Below are 27186 nucleotides of genomic sequence, written 5' to 3' on the forward strand. Positions count from 1 at the left end.
TAAAAACAGTTGAAGTTTCAAAAACACACTATACACTCTCTAGTCTATATAGTCCATATACAGAAACTGTAAAAATGGCAGGTTTTGAATGTATTGTTTTTGTGATGTCACAAAAACCAAGCCCCACTCACTCATGCTGAAGTTATAAGGAGTGTTTCCGCCTAAACTGCTTCTTAAATGAGCCAACAACAACAGAGGTCAGTTTCATTAGCCTTAAAGGCACAGTAAGAAAAATAGCCTATTAGTTTCCCAGTGCTCAATACCAAATAATAATATGGAAAATATTTTAAACATTCATCACTGTCTGACCACTTCATGTTTACTGGATTGAACACAGAAAAAATATTTAAATTATTACAGCTTAATTAACATCTCTGATTTACAAATTCAATCTCTTCATCAATATACAACTCAACAAATAAAGTAGCTAAATGAGGTTAACATTAATTCTTTCAAATTGTTAGCCTAACAGTTATCACACTATGTTTAGAACAAATGTTTTTTTTGCATTATCAGAGTCAGGTAAAACTGCATGCACAGTTTGATTGGCTATAGGATCTTAAAAATAAAAGTTGAACTAAAGAAAATAACTAAATGGTTATTTGCTATAATGTACGGTTCTAGGTTGTTAAAAACCTTTCATTTGTGTATGTGACGGTTCTTTAAAGTGCTAGGGAGCACAGTGTAAAATATAAAAAATATCTGCATGATACAAAAAATTAGCGTTGTATTAAATATCCAGCAATGTTAAAATGAAAATAAAAAACAGAAATATTAAAAAACACTGTTTAAAACGCTGATCAGACCTATCCGAGAACTATATGGGCGTGGCTTAATATTGTGACAAACACATGTGATTGACATGTCTCACTTCAAAACTCTTAGCATGCCACACCACTGAAGCAGAACTAAACACAACAGCGCAAGTGAAGCTGGGAGGAATGAAACAGGCTCTACACATACAGGAGGTGTTGCAGACTCTGCTGTGTCCACTCACTAAAAATGTAGCCAGTGTTTATATGGAAGCATCTTAAAGAAGTTTCTTATTTGCTTTACTGCTGGATGTATATTCAGGGAACGCTGGTGTGACTGATTAAATGCATGAACAGCTGAACGGATGTACTTACTAGCTCAGTTATGTGTGCTAGATTAGCTTTCACTCTGGTTTGCTTTCTCTCCAACTTGAACAGAGAGAAGGAGACTACAAGGGAACAGCTGTGTGGACAGGACACCCCGTATCAGTCTTGTGATTGGTAAGGACACTGCTTACGTATGCGGTACCCAAGATTAATACTGCTTAGAAAGCAAACATGGATTTTAACTGCATTCACAAAGATTTCTAAAGAACACATTAATGAAAGGTTATTAAGAAACCCTAAGGTCTTCTTCTAACACACAGCTCTTCAGGACTCCTTTTTGGGTGTTATTTTAAAGAATGTAGGCACAACACAATGTCAGCGTAGTGTTAGCTTATTTACACAAAGTACTGTAAATACTGAAAGTTAGGGTAATAAATTGTCACACTACAAAACTATCACATTGTAATATTACATTATTAAAGTTCGTCATATATGGGCAACTGTAATTTGGGGTGAGGATCAAAATTATGTAAATTAGAATTTTTGCCAAACTATCGCTTTAATGATATTACTGAGTGCATCCTACCTCTTCGGCAGGAGAGTCTTCCAAACAGACATCCAGGTATGATGGGGGCAGTGCTGGGACATTGAGAGAAGACCCAGACAGAGGCGGTACAGATCGAATCAAAGATGCCTCCAAAGGGGCTTCATGAGTTTCTGTGCTTTTGCTCTCCAACACAGATGTTTCTGCTTTTCCCTTTTGAGTCTCCACATCAGTGAGCTTCAAAAGACTAAGGCTGATCGCAGAGGAGTCCAGTTTTTCCTGGATTTGTGCTTCTTGCTGAATACTTTTCTCAGTACCTTGAGTAGCGCCCTCCTGATTTGAGGCAGACATTCTGGCAAATGTTTTTTTTAGAGCCTCCCAAAGTCCCTCAATCCATGGATCGACAACTATCTCCAACCTGAAGAGAAACCAGCAAAAACAATTATGCTTAAAGGGCCCATATGCAACATTTTTCGTGCTTTTTACTCTTGATGTTCACTTATGATGTTTGTGTGGTTTTACGTCCTAAAAACAGTCAAAATTAAATTTTACATGACCATATACTAACCCCTATTTATCCGTTATAATTAAACAGGCTGTTTTTGCTGACAGCGAAATTGTATCTGGACAGTGGTGGTCCTACGGTGGTCCCTTTCCATTGATTGATGAGGTAGGGAGGGGCTGATAAAAATGTGCAGTAACAGGTGGGCTACAGTCTATAACTGTACACCTACAAAGTGCATCTATTTGGTAGGTGTTTCTGATAAAATGGCCAACACAGTTCTGAAGTCGTGCGTCATTCTGTAATCTGTGTCATGCCCATATTAGGAACTCTGGGTCTAAGGTGGCATTCTCTATGGAAAAAATATATATCGATTTCAAAATTTCCCAATATTGCGGCTGGTGGTAAAAAAAATCGTTTTGGTATGTTTTGTTCTACATGCGTTTCCCTAGAATGTCACTAGATCCTCTGAATTATGAGGGTGTTAAGGAGTTAAAATATGAATATTGCTAAATACATTCTTCAAGAAAGCTAACACTCTTATGCACTGAGATGATGTCACATGAAAAAAGGTCTACTATTAAACCTTAACACCGTTATGTACCAAAACTAGCCACTTAAACTGCAGCCTAAAACTGCTACAGCAACTTAACTACCACATCTCAACAATACCTGCGGGTTTGTGTGGAGTATTTTTGGTGAGGTTGGCAATCTTATGATGTCAGTTCAGTGTACAGCAGTGTCAACTTGCATGTAACAACATTCATATCTCGACACTTTGGTTTACAGGGTTCAGTGACATTCAGAGGAAAAATATCTGTAGGACAAAATGTACGGACGGGTTTAGAACATATAAGTTTATCACAGGGCGTGACAGTGGTGATTTTCAAAAACACCACACAATTTTCCCCAGACAGAAATCAAGTTTCAAGTTAATTTGTCCTTTGCACAACATGTCAGGACATTCATGCATTGAAATGCTTGTGGTGAGGCTCAGCTAATCACTCTACAGAAAGTAAATAAGTAAAAATAAAAATATAAGAAAAACGAACTGAAATATATTAAATATACACAAAATATACACAAAATATAGAGGCAATACACATTTTAAAGTGGCTTAAGTGACTCAGTGTTATGGTTATTTAAAGTGACTTAGTGTTAAAGTGTTATTGTCCATAGCAGTGATATGATATAATAATAATAATGCTGACAAAGTGACTGAGTGAAATGGTAGTTGGGGATCTGCTTTTTCAAATTTGCTTTGATCCAGAGTTTCTAATTTGGGCGCTACAGAACGATGTGTGACTTTGCTGACAAGTATAGCTCCAAGGCAGGAGTTTCTAATAAACTAGAAACTCAAGATACATGCCCTTACCCTGTGCCATCATCAGCATGACCTGTTGCATAGAAATGCTTTGCACCTAGTTCCTGTAGACGGCTGTCTATAGTCTTTCCACAGTTGCAGAAGTTTGCATAATTTGTGTCTCCCAAAGCTGCAGGAGATAGAAAAACAAATAATATTGCTTCCAACCACTGGCAATTATACTGCCTTAAAGAACCAAACAATACAAGAACTGTACACATTTTTGGCAGCTATTGTACCAGATGTCCTGAACAGTTACCCTCCTTAAATGCTAAAGTTTTTTTCCCAATGTTTTAAAACTAATTATCGGAGTTTTGATGGTTTGTTTTTACATTTTTCTTCATACTTTAAGTAAGTGCTGTACAAATACATTTTCCAGTCCAGTATTTGTTCTGCCTTTGTGTAAGACAGCTAAAACCATGATTGTTTTTCAGCTAGTGTTTAATCTTCTGTAGGCTAACTAATGCATCGGATAAAGATGCGTATTTAAACTGCTTTTTGAAACTAACTGTAACTAAGAATTAACAGGTTTATCCTGTGCTGTTATAATGCAGCCTAACTTTGACAAACGCACCTACACACAGGCTGTGTCTCAAACCGAACACTACTGTACTAAGTAGTATGTTCAAAATAGCAATGGCAGTGTTGATGTTGTACTACTTTTATGTGCTATTTAGTGTAGTATTATGTGGTTTAAGATGCCGCTGCAGAATGCATGAAAATCTCTGTGCGTGCAACCCCATGTTAGCCTGTCAGCAAGCATGGGAGAGAGACAAAGTGAGAGAGAGGGAGGGAGAGAAAGTGAGAGAGAGAGAGAGAGAGAGAGAGAGAGAGAGAGAGAGAGAGAGAGAGAGAGACAGAGACAGAGAAAGAGAGAGGCACTGAGATTTTGCTGTATTTAGGATGACAACCACCAACTATCCAACTTCACTATAGATAAATCATTATAAATTACCCACCTATTGTTATAATCAGAGGGATAAAACCATTTTCAATATTGAATACTACACTTGATTGTTTACCTCATGTTTAACTGGCTAACGTTAACCACTGACAGAATTCCACAGCAGCTAATCAACTAGGCTAACGTACCTTTTACAGCTTTAGGAGTAGATGTGTAGAATGAATGCTTGAAGACTGCAAGGTTCTTTTCACTTTATTACAGTACTTTTTATTTACCGCAGTCAACTACTACTACTCGCTAGCTAGGTTGTTAGCTTAGCACAGCTTAGCTGTGTTTCCACAATCAGGAGAAACAATGGAGCATGCTTATGCTATGTTTTCACACTAGCGTTGAAAAAAACATCTTTCCATGTCTTTTTGCATGACCAATGGCAGCAGGCAGCCATGTAAACACTGCCAATGTTACAGCATAGTTACAGCATCCGGTGAAAATTAAAATCGTAATCTTAATAAATAACAAGCTTTTATTTATTTAAGGTTTAAAAGGATATAAGAAAGATGCATGTATTATATTTTGATAATTTGTATACAGTATTACTATAATTATTTGTATAATAGTATAGTGTGTTAAAAAACTATGTCATGTTCATTCCAGGTTATGTGTTCTATAGCATGTGTCCATGGGGTAATTCTATTAAGGACTCTTATTCTGAAAAGTGGGGCTTCCCACTGGCTGTGTTTGGCTTAAAATAAACAGTTAGCAAACTCTCTTTGTGTACAGCATAGCTGTGGCTAACTGCGGCTCATTAATAAAGCATAACGACTTGTGTATAAACTGTGTCTCATTTAATAGCAGTTAATGCTACAATAATTTCATTGCCCCCCAGCTTTAGTTACTGAATAATAAGGCTTAAGACAAACAATTGAAAAATTAACCCAGAGTTAGATCTCAATTGCTATAATGACTGTTTAAAACATGTAAATCACTATTTACTTTGTATTTACTCCCCTAAAGATTGTCTTATGCTGGTTATCCAGTCATTCAAGAAAGTTTTTCAGTCTTTTTGATTGACATGCTGACTTAACTGACAAAAAAAATAACAGAAGCTTACCTAATAGTGCGTAGTGCAGGTGAGAGTAGTGATCACAAGGCAAAGATTTATTCTTGATTTTCTTTACAAATTTCAGCGCCGTGTCCGGAGGCTCACCGTCCCCCGTCGTGGAAACAACAAAAACAACAGGGCCACGTTCTCTGTCCAAGTTATACTACAAAAATTAGGCAGTGAGATCATTGATTTTCAAGCTTTGCAATAATCAGCAAAGCAAACATAGTTGCATCACCCAAAGCTCTCAATGGATTAAAACTCAAAATCATTCTTACATATATGGTTCCTTTCAGAATGTCATACCTTCTCCCCTTTACTCAGACAGCTGATCTCAGCTATAAGCCCATGCTCAGTGGCCTGCTCACAGATCTCCTCCGCAATAGACTGCGCCTGACCTCGCTGCGAGCCGTACAGTATCAGGAACCGAGATGCAACTCCACAAGGCATGATCTGGACCCTGTGTATGAAAACAATTGATAAATACAGACAATAACTTATTAACATACAGTGGTGCTTGAAAGTTTGTGAACCCTTTAGAATTTTCTATATTTCAAATTATAAATTTGACCTAAAACTTTTTCAAACGTCTTAATAGTAGATAAAGGGAACCAAATTAAACAAACGAGACATAAATATTAGTCTTGGTCATTTACTGAGGAAAATGATCCAAAATTACATACCTGTAAGTGGCAAACGTATGTGAACCTTTAGGATTAGCAGATAATTTGAAGGTGAAATTGGGTGTTTTCAATCAATGGGATGGCAATCAGGTGTGAGTGACCACCCTGTTTTATTTAAAGAACAGGGATCTATTACAGTCTAATCTTCACAACCCATGTTTGTGGAAGTGTATGATAGCATGAACAAAGGAGATTTCTAAGGACTCTAAAGAGTTGGGCTCCACCGATCCACAGTCAGACAGACTGTGTACAAATGGAGGAAATTCAAGTCCATTGTTATGCTCCCCAGGAGTGGTCGACCAACAGAGATCACACCAAGAGCAAGGCATGTAATATTTTCACTCAAAACAGCCATAGAGTACAAGCTATTCAATTGACTCAATTAGTTAACAAGCAGAAAACATATTCAACAGAAAGCCTCAACAACTAATTATTGTATTATATTTTTCAGTAGGAATTTGTTTTGTGTCCACTCTTTACCTTTATGACAGCTTCCAATCATTTCAGGAGATATTTTTTCTACACCAAGTTCAGTCTTAGAAGTTAGATTTCACACTCATGCTGAATCAAAGAAAATGTGAATTTGGTGTGTTAGCTTGAGGCAAATAAAAGTATATAAAAGAAACTCAACACTCTGGAAGACCTGAAGACCTGAAGGCCTCATGGTTAAAGAAAGTGAAAAGACATGACTTCAGCACAGTATGAAGAAGACTACAGTCATGAAAACAGGAAAGATGCTTAACTACTGATGGAGAAGATGTGGAAATGGATATTGTGTTGGCTTATTCAGATCAATTATCGACAACAGAGAACACTGACTGACACTCATCAGAATAAAGACGCAAGAGCTTAAAAAGATCTTCAGATGCAACGGTTTGTCTCCACAAACATATCAGAATTGTCTAGGTCTTTAGTCTTCTCTGTGGTTCTTTATGGATGTGAAAGCGGGATAATATACAAGCAAGACAGGAAATATACAGATGCCTTTGAACTTTGGTGTTGGCCAAGACTTCTGAGAGTAACTTGGACTGCAGAAAACACACAAATCAAGCCTCAACTTTCACTCAAAGCCCAGACAACCAAATTGAAGCTCTCTTATTTTGTACATATTCTGAGAAGAACTATTTCATTGGGAAAGACCATCATGCTTGGAAAAGCTGGAGGTAAGAGAGGAAGATGACGACCAGCAAACAAGATGGATGGATACTATAAGAGGTATTATGAACCAGCCATTCAGAAGCTTGAAGACCCAAACAGAAGAGACGATATTTCAGAGAAACATTATAGAGGAGTTGGAAATGACTTGGAAGCACTTAATAATAGTTGATTCTAACATTTTTAGCTTGTATGCTGCCAGAACTACTGTTTTTCTGCTTATATTTTCACTCTGTTTTAGCTTTGCTTAATTCTACATGTAATTCTGTGTAATTGCAGACATTTGGAGCGTCGATTCAACAGTACAACAAGAGTTAGCTTCTATGTAAACATAGCTAGCATGTAAGGTGGCTAATTAGCCACTTCTGTGTTGTATTTTAATAGCTTTAAACAATGAACAAGAAAAGACAATTCAATAACCTCAATTATTCATTCAAACTTAATCGTGACAGCCCTATAGACTCTGGGGTGGTCAGTTCATTGTTCTGAGAACACCAGCAGCTTTTTTGTTTGATGTGTCTATTTTCTTTTCTCAGTAAGAGCTTCTTGACAACTACACATCCTTTCAGACTCATATCGTTGAATTGTCTTCTCACAGTGGAAGGACGGACAGAAACACCTGTGATTTTTTTCAGATCTGAAGCAAGAGTGGAGCTTGATTTCCTCCTCTCCCTCAAGATTAAAGCCTTAAATACTGTTTAACTGATGTGGACAGTTTTGGTGGTCTACGAGATCTTGCAGGTGGTTGTCATGAGTCCCATTTTCTCTATAGCTTTTAATCACTTTTTGAACTCCAGTTTTGGAAACTACAGTATTGTAAATTAAATACATGGAAGGTAGGCTCTGACATTTGCACTGTTCTGTAGGGTGGATTCAGGTATTCTGGACCCTCATGTACCAGGGGTGCACTTCAATTTCAGGAGTGTATTATAATAAAATGAGCACAAAGGAATAATCTGGCTTTAGTAAGTTCAAAAGGTATTTAAGTGAAAAATTACATTAAAAAAAAATTGTAAAAACAGATGTCATTCTGAAACAATGGAATGGGTGTCCCACATTACATAACACAGTGTCCAGCAGGACCATAACAAACTGTCCCGTGTTACCTAACACTGAACGAGTTAAGTTACACTACTTGACGTGCCAAAATACCTGAATCCAACCTTTTCCCAATAACTAATATTAAAATTGCTTGTGATAGTAGTCTAATGACTGGTAACCAGCACCTGACATCTGAAAGTGACCTACACATTGGTAGCGTGGATAAAAGTCAACGGTGTCTAGTGAAAACTGTAACTTCTACAATAACAAGCCACGGCTAAAACGAACAATGACCAGAGTCTAACTGCTCATATATTAAGTTCATTCTTACCTTCATGCTATTAACCAACACCAAATCTTTGCCTGAGGAACACACATTAACCTAACCAGCATAATGAACGCATAAAAGTATTTTCGATACCGGAATACGGGCTAAAACACGTGCTTAGCCTGCAAAAAAATCGATCTCCAACTACAGCTTCGCACGAATCCTACCATAGACACTACGATATTCATGCCAATCCTAATGCTATGCAGATCGTGTGCAAGAGTGTGGAGTTCTCGCGATAGTGGAATAAACCATCCAGATTAATCTGATTTTCAGTATTTGTACAACGTTGTTGTATCCTGTACACTTTATTCTGTGTTTTATAGCATAATTTAATGCTTTATAACAATGATTTAGTATAAATATTAATTTAAAATAATAAAAAACAGGACAACAACAGTTACGCTTTTCTTTGCCCGATCTGACTTGGTACGGTCCGCGCCGCCCTGAGATCCTTCCAGAAGTGGCCGGCAGGTCCACGCAGCTTATGCTCTGAAATTTTCACTAAAATTAAATAGTTTCTGAAAGCTGTGAGCGTTTAGCTGCCGTTTAAGATGTCTACGTTGGGAACACTCGCCTTCGATGAATATGGAAGGCCTTTCATTATCATTAAAGACCAGGATAAGAAATCACGTCTCACGGGCCTTGATGCTTTGAAGGTAAATGCTAACACTTTGTTTGAGCTAGAAGCGCTTCTGCCGGGATTTTGTTTCTCATTATTGCGTTTCAGTCCTTCATAAACTCTTTAAATGTTAGTATTTAACCCTGTGCGCTGCTGGATGGCTTTACTAGATGCGTATTGTTGTCTGTGAATGAACCGGCTGGCCGGCATGTCGCCCATGTGCTCAGCAATCTGAAGCCAGCTTCTTATTCGGCAGGTTCTTGTTCGAATTTTCCCGTTCCACCTTAAATGGTGCCGCAGCAACTGCATCATTTAAGGTGGAACGGGAAAATTCGAGCTAGAATCTTGCGAATAGAAAGCAGACTTCAGCCTCGTCATGTACTTGGGCTGTGGCTATTAATATTAAATATTAACGTTATTTCCATTGAGTGAAGAAGGAGGAACAAAGCTGCGTTTAACCTCGCTTTTCTGCAGCCTTGCCTTTTTATGTTCGTATGTTTGTCTGAGAGGCTGTGAATGGCCAATTTTTCCCACGTGTGTGTGTGTATGTATGTATGTATGTATGTATATATATATATATATATATATATATATATATATATATATATATATATATATATATATAGTAAATTAGTGCATTCCTCACAGTGTCAGGCAGTCATTAAGTGCATTTGTGCAGAAGGCATGTACACTAAGTAGAACTGACTTAGGTTAGCTCATCTTTGTGCTTACTGAAGTTATACTTTGCCTTCATTTTTACTTTTCAGTCACACATCATGGCAGCAAAAGCAGTGGCCAACACCCTTAAGACTTCATTGGGTCCAAATGGTGAGACACCCCTCTTGTGCTCTGTCCAGTTTCATAAATATCTGATTAATAAATACCTGAATTCAATAATACAACCTTACTTGGTACCTGTTAATATGTTGATAAATTCTCAGGTTTTCCATATGTGTTTACTCAATGGTCTTTAATTGCATATTTTGCAATTCTTGGATAGGGAATCTATCGTCTATAAAATTAATTGTTTTTGCAGGGTGGTAGTGTTCAATAAAGTATGTGTAGATGTAATCAGGAGAGACTAAATCATCATTTCATGAAATCTAATAGTGCTTTAGGTTAAACTGGAAAATATGATTTTCTCCACTTTACAGGGCTTGATAAGATGATGGTGGATAAGGATGGTGAAGTGACAGTCACCAACGATGGTGCAACAATTCTCAGCATGATGGATGTGGATCACCAGATCGCCAAACTCATGGTTGAGCTCTCCAAGTCACAAGATGATGAAATTGGAGATGGCACCACTGGTGTAGTTGGTGAGGACACAAATAAGCCTTTAAAAAATGGATTTTAATTTACAAATCTGCTTTAACCTGTACTTGAACAAAGGCAATACAAAGACAAGATATTAGATGTTTTATTTTATCAGCGTCATTGTGTTTTGTAAATATTTGTTCATTCTGAAATTTAATTCCTGCAACACATTCCAAAAAAGTTGAGACAGGACCAACTTAAGTCTAGGAACATTGTGAAATGTTCAAAAACGTTTTTAAACAGGTGATGCAATCATAGAGCAGCCAGGAAAGGCCTCGTCCTTTATGAGCAAGGATGCATCAGCAAAATCTCAACAGTTTAAGAACAACATTTCTTAATGAGAGATTTCACCCTCTATAGTGCATAGGTTCATCAAAAGATTCAGGGAATCAGAAAAATCTCTGTGCATAAAGGACAAAACTGAAACCACAACTGAATGTCTGTGACCTTCGACTCATCAGAGGGCACTTCTTTAAAAACTGCCATGTTTCTGTGATGGATATGATCACATGGGCTCAGGAATACTTTGAAAAACCATTGTCAATAAACACCGTCCATCACTTTATCCATAAATGCAAGTTAGGCCTGTACTATGCACAGAAGCAGCTATGTGTCAACAGCGTACTGAAACGCTGCCGACTCAAGCTCATCTGAAATGGACTGATGTACAGTGAAAACGTGTGCTGTGGTATGATGAGCCCTTCAGATTGTTTGTAGGACTGATGGACATTGTGTTCTACGGGCCAGACAAGAAAAGGGCCATACAGATTATTACCAGTGTAAAGCCAGGTTCTGGCATGGTGTGGGGAGGTGTTAATGGGTAACCTGCACTTCTGTAAAAGCACCATTAACGCCAAACACATTTTGGAGCAACATGTACTGCCATCTAGACAATGTCCTTTTTGGGGACATCTATGCTTGTTTCAGCATGACAACACCAAGAAACATTCTGCATGTGTCACAGCAGCATGGCTGCTAGACTGGCCTGCCTGGAGTCCTTATCCCTGTCTCTTATTGAAAACATGCCTTAACAGAAGGTCAAAATATGGCAACGAAGGTCCCACAAGGATGCGCAGTAGAAGACTTATATAAGAATTGTATAACAATGGCATAAGATGCATTAGAATGGTAAAATGAATTCTACATTTCCAGAAAAAATAAAACACAAAATATGGTCTGCGCAAACATTATGGCACATTTTATGTTTAATTTTTTCCAATATGTTAAACACGGCAAATAATTAGAAAATATGCTTTAAAATGTGCAGAAAATGCCATGTTAAGTATTCTCCATAGAGGATGTGTTAATTAATTTACCTTAGAAAGTATAAAATTTAGTTATGCATTTTTCTGATTATTGTGAGTCACACACCGAAAAATTCTCAACTTATGGTGATGTTATGACCCTTCCTGTTCATCTTAGTCCTTGCTGGAGCACTTCTGGAACAGGCTGAGCAGTTGCTGGACAGAGGCATTCACCCCATCCGCATCGCTGATGGGTATGACCAGGCTGCACGGATCGCCATTGAACATCTCGATAAGATCGGGGACAGTTTTCCAGTGGACCCCAGCAACACAGAGCCACTTATTCAGACAGCCATGACAACACTCGGATCCAAAGTGTAAGCTCTAGTTTATTGTAATAGAACAAGATTAATAATGTGTAATGGTTGAAAATTGTTCTGCATTATTTTTCATCTCAGAGTCTGATTACAATTTGAACTGGTAGAGGCTCATTTTCATATTGTAGCCTTCTAAAAAAACAGATAAACTTAGCATAATAACTTTTAAAACAGTGCAGTCATGCTTAAACTTGCTCATTAGTAGATGTTTGTCTGGGTTCAGTTTTGATCACAAATAACTCCTGTGTTGGCAAACAAAATCCATTCTATGAAACAAATTGCAAACATGCAAAATCTTTAGATACAAATATTTAAATTAGCCATATTACAGTGGTATTACCTGTGCCAGTAATAAACTCTGCAGATTTGGATATTCTCAAAACCTGATATCTTTACAGCTTTATCTTATTTTTAAATGATCTTAATGGTTTTAATGATCATGATAAACTGTTATGTGCAGAGTAGGGCTGCACAGTGTCAAGTTTGATAATTGCTATTGTGACATTAGCTTTTGCAGTACTGGTGTTATGGAAGGCTGCGCTGTGCACATTTTTGTGTGTGTTTTGCATGCATTCTGATCAGTCACAGCTCCATATGAGTTTCTGTGAGTGTTTCAGTGAATTGAGTTGTTTGACATCCAATAACAGTGAATTATTTTGGTTAAAATAATACAGACAAATATTTAACTATGCCACATGATTTAGCAAAGCATGTTTTGTGCATCTGTGTGTATCAGAATTGCAATAAGAATATGTCTGTATGAGAGTATGTATCAGTATAATCACAGTAAGTATTTTGTCATATTGTACAACCTTTGTGCATTCTTGAGGCACCACATCTTTTCTGTATTGTGAAACCAATTTAGCTGCATAATTGGTGGCTGATTTAGCAAAAGTGCTAAGTGCTGAACTGTTCATTATGCATTGTTTTCTCAGCATCAACCGATGCCACAGACAGATGGCAGAGATTGCCGTCAATGCCATCCTAACTGTGGCCGACATGGAGAGGAAAGATGTTGACTTTGAGCTCATTAAGATGGAGGGAAAAGTTGGAGGTAAACTGGAGGACACTCAGCTTATTAAAGGCGTAATCGTGGACAAAGAGTTCAGCCATCCTCAAATGCCCAAGGTACAGGATATGTTATTTTTTTTTCTTTGTCAATGCACAGAATGCATTTCTGATTTTCTAATGGACTTCATTGTGATTGTTTAGGAAATGGTTGCATCATGAAACCTCAAATTTCACGATTAAATTTGATTTTTTTGGTATGGTTCAGATTTATTTTTAAATTTACACTGAAAAAACAAATGAGGCATCTGTTTATATAGACCATATATAGGCTGTTAGGCAGTCTTGCTGCCCTGTTGCTGAGGTAATTGTGTAACATGCACTTCACTTGCAGGTCTTAAAAGACACAAAAATTGCCATCCTCACCTGCCCGTTTGAGCCACCCAAGCCTAAAACCAAGCACAAGCTTGATGTCACCTCTGTGGAAGACTATAAGGCTCTGCAGAAGTACGAGAAGGAGAAGTTTCAGGAGATGATTAAACAAGTAAGTATCCTTATGTTTTGTCACTTTTGCCACTTGCACTTGTGAAGGAACTGTTGAATCCAGATATTTCTCTATCCCAAAAGGCAAAGGTTTATGGCAATGAGCAATTATATTAATTGTTCAGTGATATTTCTGGAACATATAAAATAATACCACACAATAACTCTTTAGTTTGAATCAGTTAGTATAATCAAATGAATTCTCAATCACAGTGAATGAGTGTGATACCTTGTTACTGCTCCCTGTCAGGTGAAGGAGAATGGTGCCAACCTTGCCATTTGTCAGTGGGGTTTTGATGATGAGGCGAATCACTTGTTGCTGCAGAATGAGCTCCCTGCTGTCCGCTGGGTAGGAGGACCTGAGATTGAGGTTAGTAAAAGTCTGTGGATTACATTAATCTTTATTGGTATCTTTTCTGTATCTGTCTTCTGACTGTTTCATATTTTGGAATGTTCCATTTATACTTTTAAAACTTCACTGCAACAATACAGAGACAGCGCCTTGTTCATTGTGACTTAAATGGGAATTTCAATGATTTTTCAAAAATTATGCATAATTCAGTGGTTGAGATGTATACAGTTATTCAGAGTGGTTTGATGTCAAATGGTTAACTATAGAGGCATTTGGAGACTCAGATTATTACAGTGGTGGTGATTGGAAAAAGGGGTCACGATATCTACAAAAAGAATATAGCCATTTTATGTACCATGCAAAACCACCAGTGAACCTACATGCATCTTCTGACCTTTTATATGTAACGTTGATGATGGTAAAATAGAGGTCTGAATCAAAAATATAAGTTTTGTGGACTGTTGAGCCTCTCCACTATGAATGGATTTTAAAGGTTATATTTCAGTCAAAAACCTTCTTAAAACTATCGCAAAACAGTGTCTCAGGCATCAGGCAGTGTATTCATAACCATTTCATGTAACAACTTTCTGTGAGGGGAGTTTCTAGAGGTGGACATCTGATTCCTATCACCACCACTGTGAACAAGTCTCATTTAACTGCAGAAATTTTGAAAAATTGATAATCTCCTTTTAAGTTATAAAATGTTAACCAAGGCAATATGGTAACTGAGACAATAGGTGCAAAAAAAGCCCCTTAAACAACTAATGATGTTTTATTTTAGCTCATTGCCATCGCCACCGGAGGACGCATCGTGCCTCGTTTCTGTGAGTTGACGCCAGAGAAGCTAGGCACTGCTGGCCTGGTGAGGGAACTCTGCTTTGGGACCACTAAAGACCACATGCTTGTCATCGAGGAATGCAAAAACTCCAGAGCTGTTACTATCTTCATTCGTGGAGGAAACAAAATGGTATATATTCTTTTCTTATTCTTGTATCTTATCTTGCTCTTAGGTATCAACCTAAACCTATCTGCTGTATCTATAGCATAGTCAGTTAACACAGACGACACTTTAAATGCTCTGTTCTTTTTGTACAGGAAAACGTAAAAAATTAGTGTCCATAATCGTTTGTATGCTACAGGTTCAGCGGGTGGACATTATGTTGAAAACAATTATACAGTCTTATGCAGACATTTGAACATCCCTGGTGAAATTGCATGTTTTGTGGAATTTGTAAGTGAAAATAAGTTAATCCTCTACAGGGAACACACTTATGGCATTTTTCTGAAAATTTTAGTTCACAATTTATTTTTTTTCTGACTATGTTCAGCAAATAAACAGAAATTAAAATGTGTTCTCTGTAAAGGATGTGTTAATCTATACTTAGAAAATCAACAGAAACATGTAATTTGACTGGGGCTGCCAAACTTTTGCCTATGACAGTATGTATAATTTTCTTTGTACTTCCATTTACTGTAACTTCATTTTTCTTTTTTTTTTGTTATTACATATTGATGTTTTATATTACTTAGAGTTGCTTTGTTATACTTTTAAAGTTCACAGATACTTGAATGTAATGAGTTCAGTTGAATTGGGAAAAAAAACTCACCTGGACAGCTTTAAATCAGCATGAAATGTTTCTGTTTACAACTGTTTACTAATGTTTTATGTGCCTTTAATTTCCTCAGATTATTGAAGAGGCTAAGAGAGCACTCCATGATGCCCTGTGTGTTATCCGTAACCTGGTTAGAGATAACAGGATTGTTTACGGTGGTGGAGCTTCTGAAATCTCCTGTGCTCTTGCTGTGAACGAGGCAGCTGATAAGGTATCAGTCAAAATCTTTTTTTCAAGTACAAGATGTAGGAATTTCTCTTGGTGCAGGTGTCAGTATAAATTCCAAGAAAGTGATCAGTGAATTACTTTTGAACGTTAATGTCTGCATTACATTAAACACTGAAACACGTCTAACTTAATTCTGTATTTCATTTGAATGTCTACATGTAACATAGAAGTGTCTAATTTAATGTTATATGTAGATAAAATGTCTTAAATAACATTTGTACTCTGTAACATTAACACTCTGTACCTGCTCTGCAGTGCCCGTCTCTGGAACAGTATGCTATGAGAGCATTTGCTGACGCTTTGGAAGTGATCCCAATGGCATTGGCAGAGAATAGTGGTTTGAATCCCATTCAGACGATGACAGAGGTCAGAGCCCGGCAAGTGAAGGAAAACAACCCAGCACTCGGCATCGACTGCCTGCGTCTGTCTACAAATGGTACGTAGTTCACTCATGTCAGCCACTTTGTCAGGGCACCCCTACGAGCTAAGTGGCAGGTGTTTGATCATGGTGTCAGCCTTCAGTCCTTGCAGACCACAGCATGGCAGACTTCACGGCTCTGCCTTATCAAACTCGCCTAATTCAGTTCATCAGCTTATTAGCAAGGTATTCATAAATTGAATTCAGATCACTAAGCCACAGTTACACTAGAGCAGAGGTTCCCATCCACTGGACCATTGATCGTTCGATACCAGGCCACAACAGAGTGGCAGTGAGCAGGGGGAGTTAGCAGCTTAACTGCTGTAATCTGCCATTTTTTTATTATTGTTAATGTAATTATCATAAGATTAGTTAATGGTCAAGCTTTAGCTTCGACAGTTTCATCTCAGCCATGCTATTAGTGGGGCGCATTTACTGTTAGCTGCCAGCTGTATTAAATGTTCAGTAAGACTTCATTGGAACAATATCAGTGGTGTTCTGAGATCTATGTTTTAAAAGTGTGATGCAGATTTAATAGGACTGGAGGATTTATCCAGAAAACCACTCCATAATGTGTTCAACTTCTTCTTTTTCTGCAGACATGAAGCAGCAGCATGTGATTGAGACGCTCATTGGAAAGAAACAGCAGATTTCTTTGGCAACGCAGGTGGTGAAGATGATCCTGAAGATAGATGACATCAGAAACCCTGGAGAATCTGAAGACTAGTCTGTGTTTCATGTCTTGAGCTCTTTGACGGAATTGGTGTTGTCAGAACCTTCTTACCGTTATTTATCATTTGATACGCTTCTCAGCCACTGTGTAGAGCAGAAATGATCATTAAAACGTTGCTCTGTTAGACTCTAATGGCTCTTTGTTGTCTTTTGAAGGAAAAATTTGATTAGGAAACTACTGTTAACTGTCACAGATCCCACTTTGATTTAATTAGCCAAAACGATGATGGGGTGCGTTAGTGTAGGTATCCTTGGGGAATACAAGTTGATAGGGGTGTAAATCTGTGACCTTACTACAGTTTCATTACTGTTCTTTAGGAAACTCTTTGCATCCTAATATCAAATTTCATTACAATTTGAAATTTTACTTGAATTATATTATTACTTAAATACTTTTGTTTTTCATAATATTCCATATCATGAAAAAAAAACAATTTCCCTCAATTTGTTAAAATTAAATTTTTTTTTTTAATAATTTGAAAAATGCACCACTCCCCCGTCCATACTGTCCTTTTATGGAAACTGTGCTGCAAAACTTTGGAGTAAGTCACAATGCACAGCAGCCAATTAGAACAGTGCTTATTTGCATATATCAGCCTTAAAGGCAAAGTAACAAAAAAAGCCTGTTTAAGGGATAAGGAGAGGTCATGTTCATGTAAAAATGAATTATGACTATTTTTGGTGGACCTCAAGAGGAAAAAATAAAATACAAGACAAATGTAGGATATGAGCTCTTTAAGTAGATGTAGCCAAAAATATGTTTAAAGTAACTTCATTTACAAATACCTAAAAATATAAGAGTAAATGTTTTATCTGCTAAAAGTATTTTTTTCTATGGTGGTCATCTACTTGGCATTACTAGTCCTTACACAAAAGAAAATAGGCAGAAAGTCATGTTCTTTGCACTAGGACTTTTTACAAAGTTATGTGTTTTTTTTTTCTAGAAATGGAAATGAGTGAAAGCATAAATACAAGCACAATCAGAAAGATCTGCTTATCTCGTCGTTGGCCTTTAAAGGGTCACATCACAGTAAAAAACATACCTGCAGCAACTTTGACTGGTAAAGCACGTCCTCAGAATAGAAAGTCCTGTTTCAGTAACTACACAACACTTTTTAATCGTCCACTCAGCTCCAGAAACCGTTGTGAAATGCAAGACATTTTAAATTGATGCCGGATTTGAATTGACCTCTCAAGCCGTGTAGTCAATCTGTAGTTGGCGTCAAGCCCATGTAAGGAAATCTGGGCCTGCTGTTTTTGGCAGTTTTAGGCTACAGTTTGAGTAGCTGGTGCTAGTATATATCAGTACTGAAGTTTAAGCTTTCGGAAATTTAAGCGAATGCTCCTGCTTTTAGTTTATTTTACGATGCTACAGCTGAGGTTTTTAGAAATTTCATTTTTCCTAAAGAGTAAATCTGCTTACACCTGGAGTTCCTAATGTGGGCATAATGATGACTACACAAGGAAACATGACTTAAGAAGCCTTCAGCAATTAAGCAATTACAACAAATGTACTTGATTTTGAAGAAATACTCCACTGTTTTTTCAACCTGATCTCAATGAGCTGCATCATACAGTGTGTTACCACGGGTGCTAAGTTCCCTGTATTTAGATATGGCCAGAAAATGCAATGAATATTCAGAACAGACCAAAGCATCTGCCCATTGGTTTCAATTATAGATGTGTTTTAAATCAGTGAATTGAAATTATTGTCTGTAATAACTGACTCTACAGATGCAGCAGACTGAGATCAGATTTAAAAATTATTTTGAAAAATGCAAACTGTCCCATGTCCTGCGTACTAATTCTCAATTTTGTATTTTTAGCCCTAAACATGTACTAAAAACAATCATTTTCAGTGATTAATCACCACAGGTAATGCAATCTAGACTTAAGCCAAGTCCACGGAACTGCTCCTTGTAGGCTTGTAAGATTAGATTTGAAACATTTTGCATGATTTACGTGGCCTGTGAATGACTGCATAGTGCTTCAGTGTGGGCCTAATAACCACCCACTTTAAATGTACTTATTTAACCAGTTAATCATGTCCTGCCTAGCCTCCTGAATGTAGCGTCTGTCCGGCTCGTTGATGTCTTCTCTTTTACGGTGCACAAATCCGTGAGTCTGATTGGGGAAAATCTTCACCTGGAAGTCAACAGTGCACTTTTCCTTCAGTTTCTCCTCAAGTGCCCTTACCTTCATAGAAAACATAAGAATATATAATAATCATTAATAACTAGTTATTCATATGAAGTGTTCTTCAGCTGCAGGACTCACCTGGTCAAGTGGGATCACAAAGTCATTCTCAGCAAAAATGAAGAAGGTTGGACTCTTAAGGTCATATCTGTCCTCCTTCTCTCGAACAATTCCTGCAAAGTGATAAAACTTTTAGCTGAGCTTTCAGCTCAGTGTCAAACACAGTTCTACTGTACCTCTCTCCTGTAATGACTATTGTCCTAATTTAATTGTTGATTTGAAATACTTTTTTGGACAGCAACAATATGCACTTTAAGTTTGCTTTTTTAGAGGAAAGAAATATTTTGGGGTGATTTATATCTTCTCGAGTTTCTAAGTTGAATTAACATATGGAATGAAATTAGACAGAATTAAGAATAAACAAATTAATGAAGTAAACAAACTGCAAAATTGTTTATACAAATAATTTTATCTGAAACAGTATTTTGTCACTGTCTCTTATCTCCAAAGTGGTAACTTTACAGGAGAAGGATAAACTCTCTACATTTTGAATGGAAGTTATTGGAACGAGAAGTTTGCTTAAAAGAAAATGCAGTCGTGGGAGAAGTTTGCTTAAAAGCAAACTTTACCAAAAGCTAGAACTTTTTCTTTTTCTCCCACAACTGCATTTTCAAACTAGCCCACCTTCTGAAAGAATACTTTACCAAAAGGAAAATGAGAGTCTTGGTTTGACTTTTTGTTTCCTAGCACAATGGCACAAATGTCCAAATATTTTCTGTTTTTAATACAAAGTCAGTGTATACCACAAGTCTACAAGTTCATTACCATAGACTGAAACTCCAGCCTTTATCTCTGGATACTGGAGGGAAATGTAGTGCGTGGCCACTCCACCCCAGCAGAAACCAACAACACCAATCCTGCTGACCCCACACTGACCCTTCAGGTACTTCAGGACCGCGTCCACCTCTCTGCATACAGAATCATGCTTAATTAACCAAATCATGACAGACAGAAAACTCTCTACATTAATAGATCAAAATTAGGAATGCACGATTGTAATTGGCCAAGATCGGAATCACTCAATATTTACTCTGAACACTCAGCCTGTTTATTATTTTGATTTTGGCTGATCTGTGTTGATTTTATGACATAAATAGCATGTCAAAGCATAATTATTCATGACTCATTGTGCTAACTAGCCAGTCGCCTCTTACTTAAGGTTGAGCTCTTTATGCGGTTTAGTAAAATAGGCAACTGATTTTTTATTTAAGTATTTCAGATTTAAAGTTTGACCTATTATGTAATTATTATGTAATTACATTAAAGTAAAAATATATATATTATTTACATAGTGTCTGTGTGCTAGTGTGTTTCTTGGGTTAATTTAATCCAAACAGTGTGAAAAAAAAGACAAAAAACTAAGTAAAATCAGCCAAAAATTGCCCAGAACCAGACCTAGCCATTAAAACTCATGATTGAAGCACCCCTAATCACAATGTTCTTCCTGATACTGAATTTTATCACTTGTTGGTAAAGCACTTTAAAGCATATTTGATCAAATCTGAACCATTACTTGTTGATGTTGGTGGGTTTTTTGTCCTCCAGCCACTGCTCGAACCCTGACCAGTCATTGGACGGACTCCATGGCTCTTTTCCAATAAAGAAGTCTGGACAAACAGCACTGTAATCATAAAGCTCAGGTAAACATGTATTCAGCTACAGCCTGGACAGTCTTGTGTACACTGTTAAAGAAGTATTACATATATCCATTTGAAGCCAGCATGTCAGCCATGTATCTGGTGTTGGGGAGCTGCCACCCAAAAATGTCCTGAATTATGATGAGGGCTTTGTCAGTCGGAGCTTTGGGCTTCACCACGTAAGCTTTAATGTGCTCAATCTGGACCTCCTCTCCGAGACTGCCATATTCAATCTTATCTCCAATGTCACACGGGCACGGCCTTGCTTCATTCGCCATCTGAGGGAGAGAAAGTCAAAACGTATTCACATGCAGAACACCCCCAATGGAAATGTATCAAAGTAAACTGCAAAATAATGCAGAAAGAAGCATAGTACAGAAAAAGTAGTTCTATGCAAAAGTTTGAACACCCCCAGTCAAATTACGTTTGTTGGTTTTCTTACAACTTAAATATGACATTTGTTTCTGCCTAGTGTCTATTTATTTGCTGAGTTTAACATACTAGAACGAAAAAAAATGCCAGAACTTTAGCACAGGCCACATTTTATGCTTTTTTCCTAAATAAATATGCTTTTTTTGTATTCTGCTTTCTTTACAGCCTTTTCTTTACCTTCTTGTGCAAATAAAAAAATTTAAAAAACAAGTATTTATTTGTATGTAATGAAATATTAACAGACATAGCAACATTATTTCTTATTTTGTCCACTTTTTAGTAGACGAAAATCTACACGTAGTATTCAGGCATTTTAATCGAGAACAGACGTTTGGAATAGAAACTAAACGCGATGTAATCTAATCAGATAGTCGAAATACTGGAGCCACATGCTGGATCACGTGACACATTTATGTAACCCCAGATCAAACTCCATTCATCATGACATAAGCAGAAAAACTGCCTTTCTGTTGTATTAATTTTTTGCAAAACGTTTTTTTTAATTCGCTAACACTTCTCCCACACAGCTTGTGATGATGCCAGTAGTTCACTGTGCTGACTCGCTTGCTTGCGTCCTTCATATCGTCTCCGCTTCACCCAAATCACGTTACAACGCAGTGAGAAGTGAAAACAGGCCTGAATAACGAGCACAGTGAAGTTAACACCCTGTTCGCTGTATAAGTTTATTTCACTTACCGTGGAGTTCTCGGCAGTTTCTGCTGTAGAAGAACAACACTCAGCTTGCACAGAGAGCACTAGCTAAACGGAACTGCCCCTTCAGACACGCCCCCCACCGTGGGCGAAACGCGACTGTGATTTTCACCACTGACGAAGCCAGAGGCGGGTGGGCTCTGATAGTCACTCCCAGACACTATCCGGTAAAAACTTAATTTAAAAAATGTAATTTAAAATGTAATTAACTATGAATTTGTACTGCTGCTTCAAGCAAAGAAACTTCTAACACATCTTTTTTTGTGAAGGTCAGTACAGTCAGATGCTCTTTTAGGATAAAATAACTTTATCCGAAAAATATCTAACATTTAATGACAATAATGAAAAAATGTACATATGGAATCAACCTTTTCTTATTTATAGCAAAATACAACACAGATCAGCCACCGTATTAAAACCACCTCCTTGTTTCTACGCTCATTGTCCATTTTATCAGCTTCACTTACCATATAGGTGCACTTTGTAGTTTGCCTACTTTCTTAGCGCCCTTTCACACTGTTGTTCAATGGTCAGGACCCCCACAGAGCAGGTTTTATTGGGGTAGTGGATCATTCTCGGCACTGCACGGACACCGATGTGGTGATGCCGTGGTAGTGTGTTTATAAGTCATAATCATGAGAAACTTTCTTGTTATTATGGTATACTATGTCATAATTATGAAATACTAAGTCATAATCATGAGAAACTTTCTCATTATTGTGATATACTAAGTCATAATTATGAACTAGTAAGTCATAATTATGAGAAACGTTCTCGTTATTATGATATACTAATTCGTAATTGTGAAATACTAAGTCATAATCATGAGAAACGTTCTCATTATTATGATATACTGTGTCATAATTATGAAATACGTAGTGATAATTATGAGAAACTTTCTTGTTATTATGATATACTAATTCGTAATTATGAAATACTATGTCAAAATCATGAGAAACTCGTTATGATATACTAAATCATAATTATGAGAAACATTCACATTATTATGATATACTAAGTCATAAATATGAAATACTAAGTCATTATCATGAGAAACTAATTATTATGATATACTAAGTCATAATTATGGAATACTAAGTCATAATTATGGAACACTAAGTCATAATTATGAGAAACTTTCTCATTATTATGATAAGCAGAGTTAATACAGAAGCCCATTACAACCCCTGGAAAGAGATATATAGCCACTTAGTAACTTATAATAATGAGAAAGTTTCCCATAATTCTGACTTGCTATCTAATAATAATGATTCTGTCTCATAATTATGACTTAGCATGTCATTATTACGTCTTACTGACTTACATTTATAATTTAGTATCTCACAATAATGTAATTATTACTTACTATTTCATAATAAGAACTTACTATATCTTAATCATGACTTACAATCTCTTATTCAAGATTAAACGTCTCATTATAATGACTTATTTTCTTATAATTATGATTTCGTTTCATGATATGGACATAAAACGTGGTGTTCGATAAAGCTGTAAGATATAAGAACAATAATGATATGAGGAGCCATAAGTTATTAGTAAAATATTGTGCCTCTGACTGGACAGGACGCATGTACAGACTTTTTTAATGTGTATAAAGAAATCTAACTAACCTCTCCTTCAAGCAAACAGCAAAATATATAATTACAAAAGCACCATTTACTTTTGTGCAAAATAAAAAGAATTACTGAAATACTAACAGCTACTAACATCAGATCTGCCAGCAGATTTTTTGCGCACTGAAGGGCTGAGAAACAGTCAGCATTACCCCAACACCTTTTTCTATAAAGGCTACAAAAATACATAAATGATATGACGTCCCCCGATGCTGCATTTCTGAGGATATTTGATCTGTTCTGTCATTGCAGCTTATAACTAGGTGTTTATCATGGAAACTCATATCACGATAACAATAAAACTATGATCTATCAAACAGCCCTAGTCTACAGAATGGACATTGTTTAAAGCAAAGGATCAAGTAAACCTATGCTCTAGAATTATTAGAAGGGAAGTATATCATAGGATACACATCCAAATATGTTCATATCTATAACAAGACATGTATGAATGCATTTCAGTTGTGTTATAGTGTTCTAGGTGAGAAAGCTTCAAAATGTAAGAAATCATTCTGAAAGCAGTTTATGAGATTGTTATTTTATTATGGAAACTGTTTGAGCAGCAGTACTTGGGTGCCTGTTGAGCTTTATAAATATCTTGTTGCTCTTTTAGGAGAAGAATGGAGATACTTGCATTGTGAAATGTTTTATAGTAGTTCTTGTACCTGTTAATGTTCTACTTTGCACTTGGACTTTCATAAAGAGAAAGCAATACAGGGAAGTTCACTAAGTGAAGATCATTTTATTTAGAAGATTTTGTTCTGCAGCGCTGAGTTTAATAACAGTTTGTTGTTTCCTTAAATCACTGGCCATGGCATATTAATGCTCTATTACTGTTTCAGTGCAAGGTAAATGAGTGCAGTTGAAGAGCACTCAGAGCGGAGAAAATCTAAGAACCAATATGTTACTTTAAAGAAAGCATTTTGTTACTCTGATATTTTATTAAACAAGTTTGTGTTACTTTGACCCTGTATCACATATCATTCACAAATGCATGTAATTCAAAGCAAGTGATGTAATTAAAATGACAGAAAATTACAATGTGAAATGAAATATTAGAGACTGTTGTTTGATATTACAAAACTTACTTTACTGTGCTTTTTTATCACTCTTGTTTCAGTAATATAATAATAATATTTTTGACAATTATAACCGCAAAATCTGATGTTTGCCAGGTTTGCTATAAAGTTTTCATTTCAGATGACCGGCATTTAATTCGTTGCTTGTGATTATGAAAAATCTGGTTGAGCTTAATTCAGGAAAATAATGGACTAGTATTTAGGTTGCTCGGTCTGTGTAGGTTAAAATAAAAATACTGTCCAGTTGTGGGCAAGGATCATTAGACTGAGGTGAACCTGGCCACACTCTACCCTCACCCACTGAAGTTCAGGGAACACAGCTTTGTGTTTAGGAGGTACCGCGGGTAAATACCAGGTTACAAGTCATTAAGTATGCATGTCCTCAAAAATAGGTACATTTCTGTTGCCTCAGCAGGTGTGGTGGGTGGGTGTAGGTCGTTCTCAGCCATAATATGACCGGACAAAGTGAAGACTGTCTCACTGCAGAGGTGTGGACTTCTATGTGGGCATGTAGTTGTTTCAAGTGACCTTTTGCCCCAGAAACTTGTGTACATCATGAATGGGCGTGCATGTGGTGCATCCGTGCAAGGTGGAATTTAATTGTTTAATTAAGAGTTGCTGCAGCTCTTCCTACAGACAAACAACAGTAAATTCTTTTTTTTATGTTATATAATTAAGCTCTCTCTCTCTCTCTCTCTCTCTCTCTCTCTCTCTCACTCACTCACTCACTCACACACACACACACAAATGTTTATCTCAGTGGCATTTAAACAAGTAAACAGTATTACAGTATTAGCTGTTTCTTGAGGAGGTCACCTGTAAAGAGTTCTGAATCCTTTAGTTGCTGGAAGCGGTTCATCAGTCTTGGCTGATGCTGTTTCCTCACAAATGCCCACCACCCCTCTATTCACTGATTGTGGTTGCTGGAGTCATACAATCCGAACAGCCACTTCATTAAGTACGCTTACCTTATATCTACACTCTTTGTCCATTTTTAGGTCCATTCACCACACAGGTAGAACTTAGTGCTGTGCTTCAAAATAACATATGTAACATAACAGATGCTAATGTTTCCTGTCAAATAAATAGACTAAAATAAGAATGAACCTTTTTTAAAAACTAAACAGAACCAGGCGTGACTGATCCCACAATACTGTAGGTGAAGTATGTGAAGTAGGTGAAGTATCTTGGTGAAGAAAGAGACATGGTGAATGCCTTCTGCTACAAGAAGTACTCTTTATTAACACTAGCAGAAGAGGTACATATAAAGCCTCTGGAATAATAGACATTGTATCTCATATTTATATCTTAATAGTGAGATTGTTATTTTTGTGCTTAATAACAACTATTATTTTTAGATTTATACCCTGGCAAGGTCTGCCTGTTTTCTTACTATACTTCTTGAATACATGACTTCTATATACCTTAACTCTCTATATCTTTATACTTCTTGACAATTCAGTAATTTAAAAATTACATTACAGATAATAATAATACAAATATTCATATGTTTCATTTAATCATCACAGATAGCTGATTTATGGATTTTTATATTATAATCAGTTACATAATGTTTATGTATTAACTTATCCGACTTATTCCACATATTCCAAGAAAAAAAAAAAACACTAACCAGCATAAATATTGAAAAATGTTGTTTTGCAAACTACATCATAGCTGGGGTAACTCTCACCTAAATACATATTATAGAGTACTATCGTATGATAAAAAGATACTTTCCTCACTTAACCATGAAAGCTGTTGAAAAGGCACCGCTGGGATTCGAACCCAGGATCTCCTGTTTACTAGACAGGCGCTTTAACCAACTAAGCCACGGCGCCGCGGCTGCAGATCGAAAATACTGAGTTTTAGAACAGGGGAGAAACTCTGACTGATAACATGTCTTCTTCATTTTACTGGCCAGGTTATTTCATTCTAAATGAAAAGGGCGTTTTTTCACTGACCAGCTATAAGCTCACATTTCCAGCGCCGTATTATAGTCAGTTATCAATCAGCCGCCATATGTTTCTCTTTACAGAATCATGCTAAGCATAACTAAATACACGCTTTAGCTGTACTGAACACAACACAAACACTTTATCGAACTCAAGATAAACTCCCTGAATACACCGCTGTGATTTGATAGAAATTTGATATTTGAAACTAAGCTGGCTAAATCAGAGCCTGCTTGGTTAAATCTGACGAAAAATTACTCCTCCTTGTGAATATTCCACAAAAAAGTGGGTTTTCAATTCACTTATGCACCATGATTTCATTAATCA

The 27186-nt window shown here is 36.8% G+C and overlaps 3 protein-coding genes and 1 non-coding gene across 4 annotated transcripts in view; 1 reads left to right on the plus strand and 3 right to left on the minus strand.

Annotated features, from left to right (window-relative positions):
* mtrr (5-methyltetrahydrofolate-homocysteine methyltransferase reductase) overlaps positions 1–8833 on the minus strand; it is a 50081-nt gene extending 41248 nt beyond the window's left edge. Inside the window, exons 1-5 of the mRNA XM_036557969.1 lie at positions 8705–8833; positions 5801–5954; positions 5504–5657; positions 3501–3618; positions 1666–2041 (exon numbers count right to left, since the gene is read on the minus strand). Coding sequence (XP_036413862.1) covers positions 1666–2041; positions 3501–3618; positions 5504–5657; positions 5801–5944 — 792 coding nt within the window. The 5' untranslated portion in view covers positions 5945–5954; positions 8705–8833. The remainder of the gene's footprint in view (positions 1–1665; positions 2042–3500; positions 3619–5503; positions 5658–5800; positions 5955–8704) is intronic.
* Positions 8834–9127: 294 nt separating this feature from the next.
* Positions 9128–17288, plus strand: cct5 (chaperonin containing TCP1, subunit 5 (epsilon)). Its single transcript, XM_036557958.1, has 11 exons — positions 9128–9360; positions 10091–10151; positions 10478–10642; positions 12063–12261; positions 13197–13389; positions 13664–13813; positions 14063–14182; positions 14946–15131; positions 15851–15988; positions 16261–16441; positions 17023–17288. The coding sequence occupies exons 1-11, from the start codon at positions 9256–9258 to the stop codon at positions 17148–17150; spliced, it is 1626 nt and encodes a 541-aa protein (XP_036413851.1). The 5' UTR covers positions 9128–9255; the 3' UTR covers positions 17151–17288.
* Positions 17289–17877: 589 nt separating this feature from the next.
* cmbl (carboxymethylenebutenolidase homolog (Pseudomonas)) lies at positions 17878–22313 on the minus strand. The gene is made up of 6 exons (XM_036557960.1): positions 22177–22313; positions 21112–21326; positions 20925–21032; positions 20177–20319; positions 19433–19524; positions 17878–19351 (listed from the first exon to the last, which is right to left on the minus strand). The coding sequence occupies exons 2-6, from the start codon at positions 21324–21326 to the stop codon at positions 19172–19174; spliced, it is 738 nt and encodes a 245-aa protein (XP_036413853.1). The 5' UTR covers positions 22177–22313; the 3' UTR covers positions 17878–19171.
* Positions 22314–26671: 4358 nt separating this feature from the next.
* Positions 26672–26745, minus strand: trnat-agu. Its single transcript has one exon. It is a non-coding gene; the product is annotated as a tRNA-Thr (tRNA).
* Positions 26746–27186: the final 441 nt, after the last annotated feature.

The sequence above is a fragment of the Colossoma macropomum genome, unplaced genomic scaffold (genome assembly GCF_904425465.1).
Source record: "Colossoma macropomum unplaced genomic scaffold, Colossoma_macropomum, whole genome shotgun sequence".
In the NCBI taxonomy this organism is placed as follows: Eukaryota; Metazoa; Chordata; class Actinopteri; order Characiformes; family Serrasalmidae; genus Colossoma; species Colossoma macropomum.

What these genes read in the sequence shown, in the direction of transcription:
- cct5 (XM_036557958.1), top strand. Translation starts at nt 9,256, where the DNA reads ATGTCTACGTTGGGAACACTCGCCTTCGATGAATATGGAAGGCCTTTC. An exon ending in GACTTCATTGGGTCCAAATG is followed by an intron (nt 10,152 to 10,477) that starts GTGAGACACCCC and finishes TCCACTTTACAG; the next exon opens with GGCTTGATAAGATGATGGTG. An exon ending in TTCAGGAGATGATTAAACAA is followed by an intron (nt 13,814 to 14,062) that starts GTAAGTATCCTT and finishes GCTCCCTGTCAG; the next exon opens with GTGAAGGAGAATGGTGCCAA.
- cmbl (XM_036557960.1), bottom strand. Translation starts at nt 21,326, where the DNA reads ATGGCGAATGAAGCAAGGCCGTGCCCGTGTGACATTGGAGATAAGATT. An exon ending in CTGGCTTCAAATGGATATAT is followed by an intron (nt 21,033 to 21,111) that starts GTAATACTTCTT and finishes TTATGATTACAG; the next exon opens with TGCTGTTTGTCCAGACTTCT. An exon ending in TTGTGATCCCACTTGACCAG is followed by an intron (nt 19,352 to 19,432) that starts GTGAGTCCTGCA and finishes TTTTCTATGAAG; the next exon opens with GTAAGGGCACTTGAGGAGAA.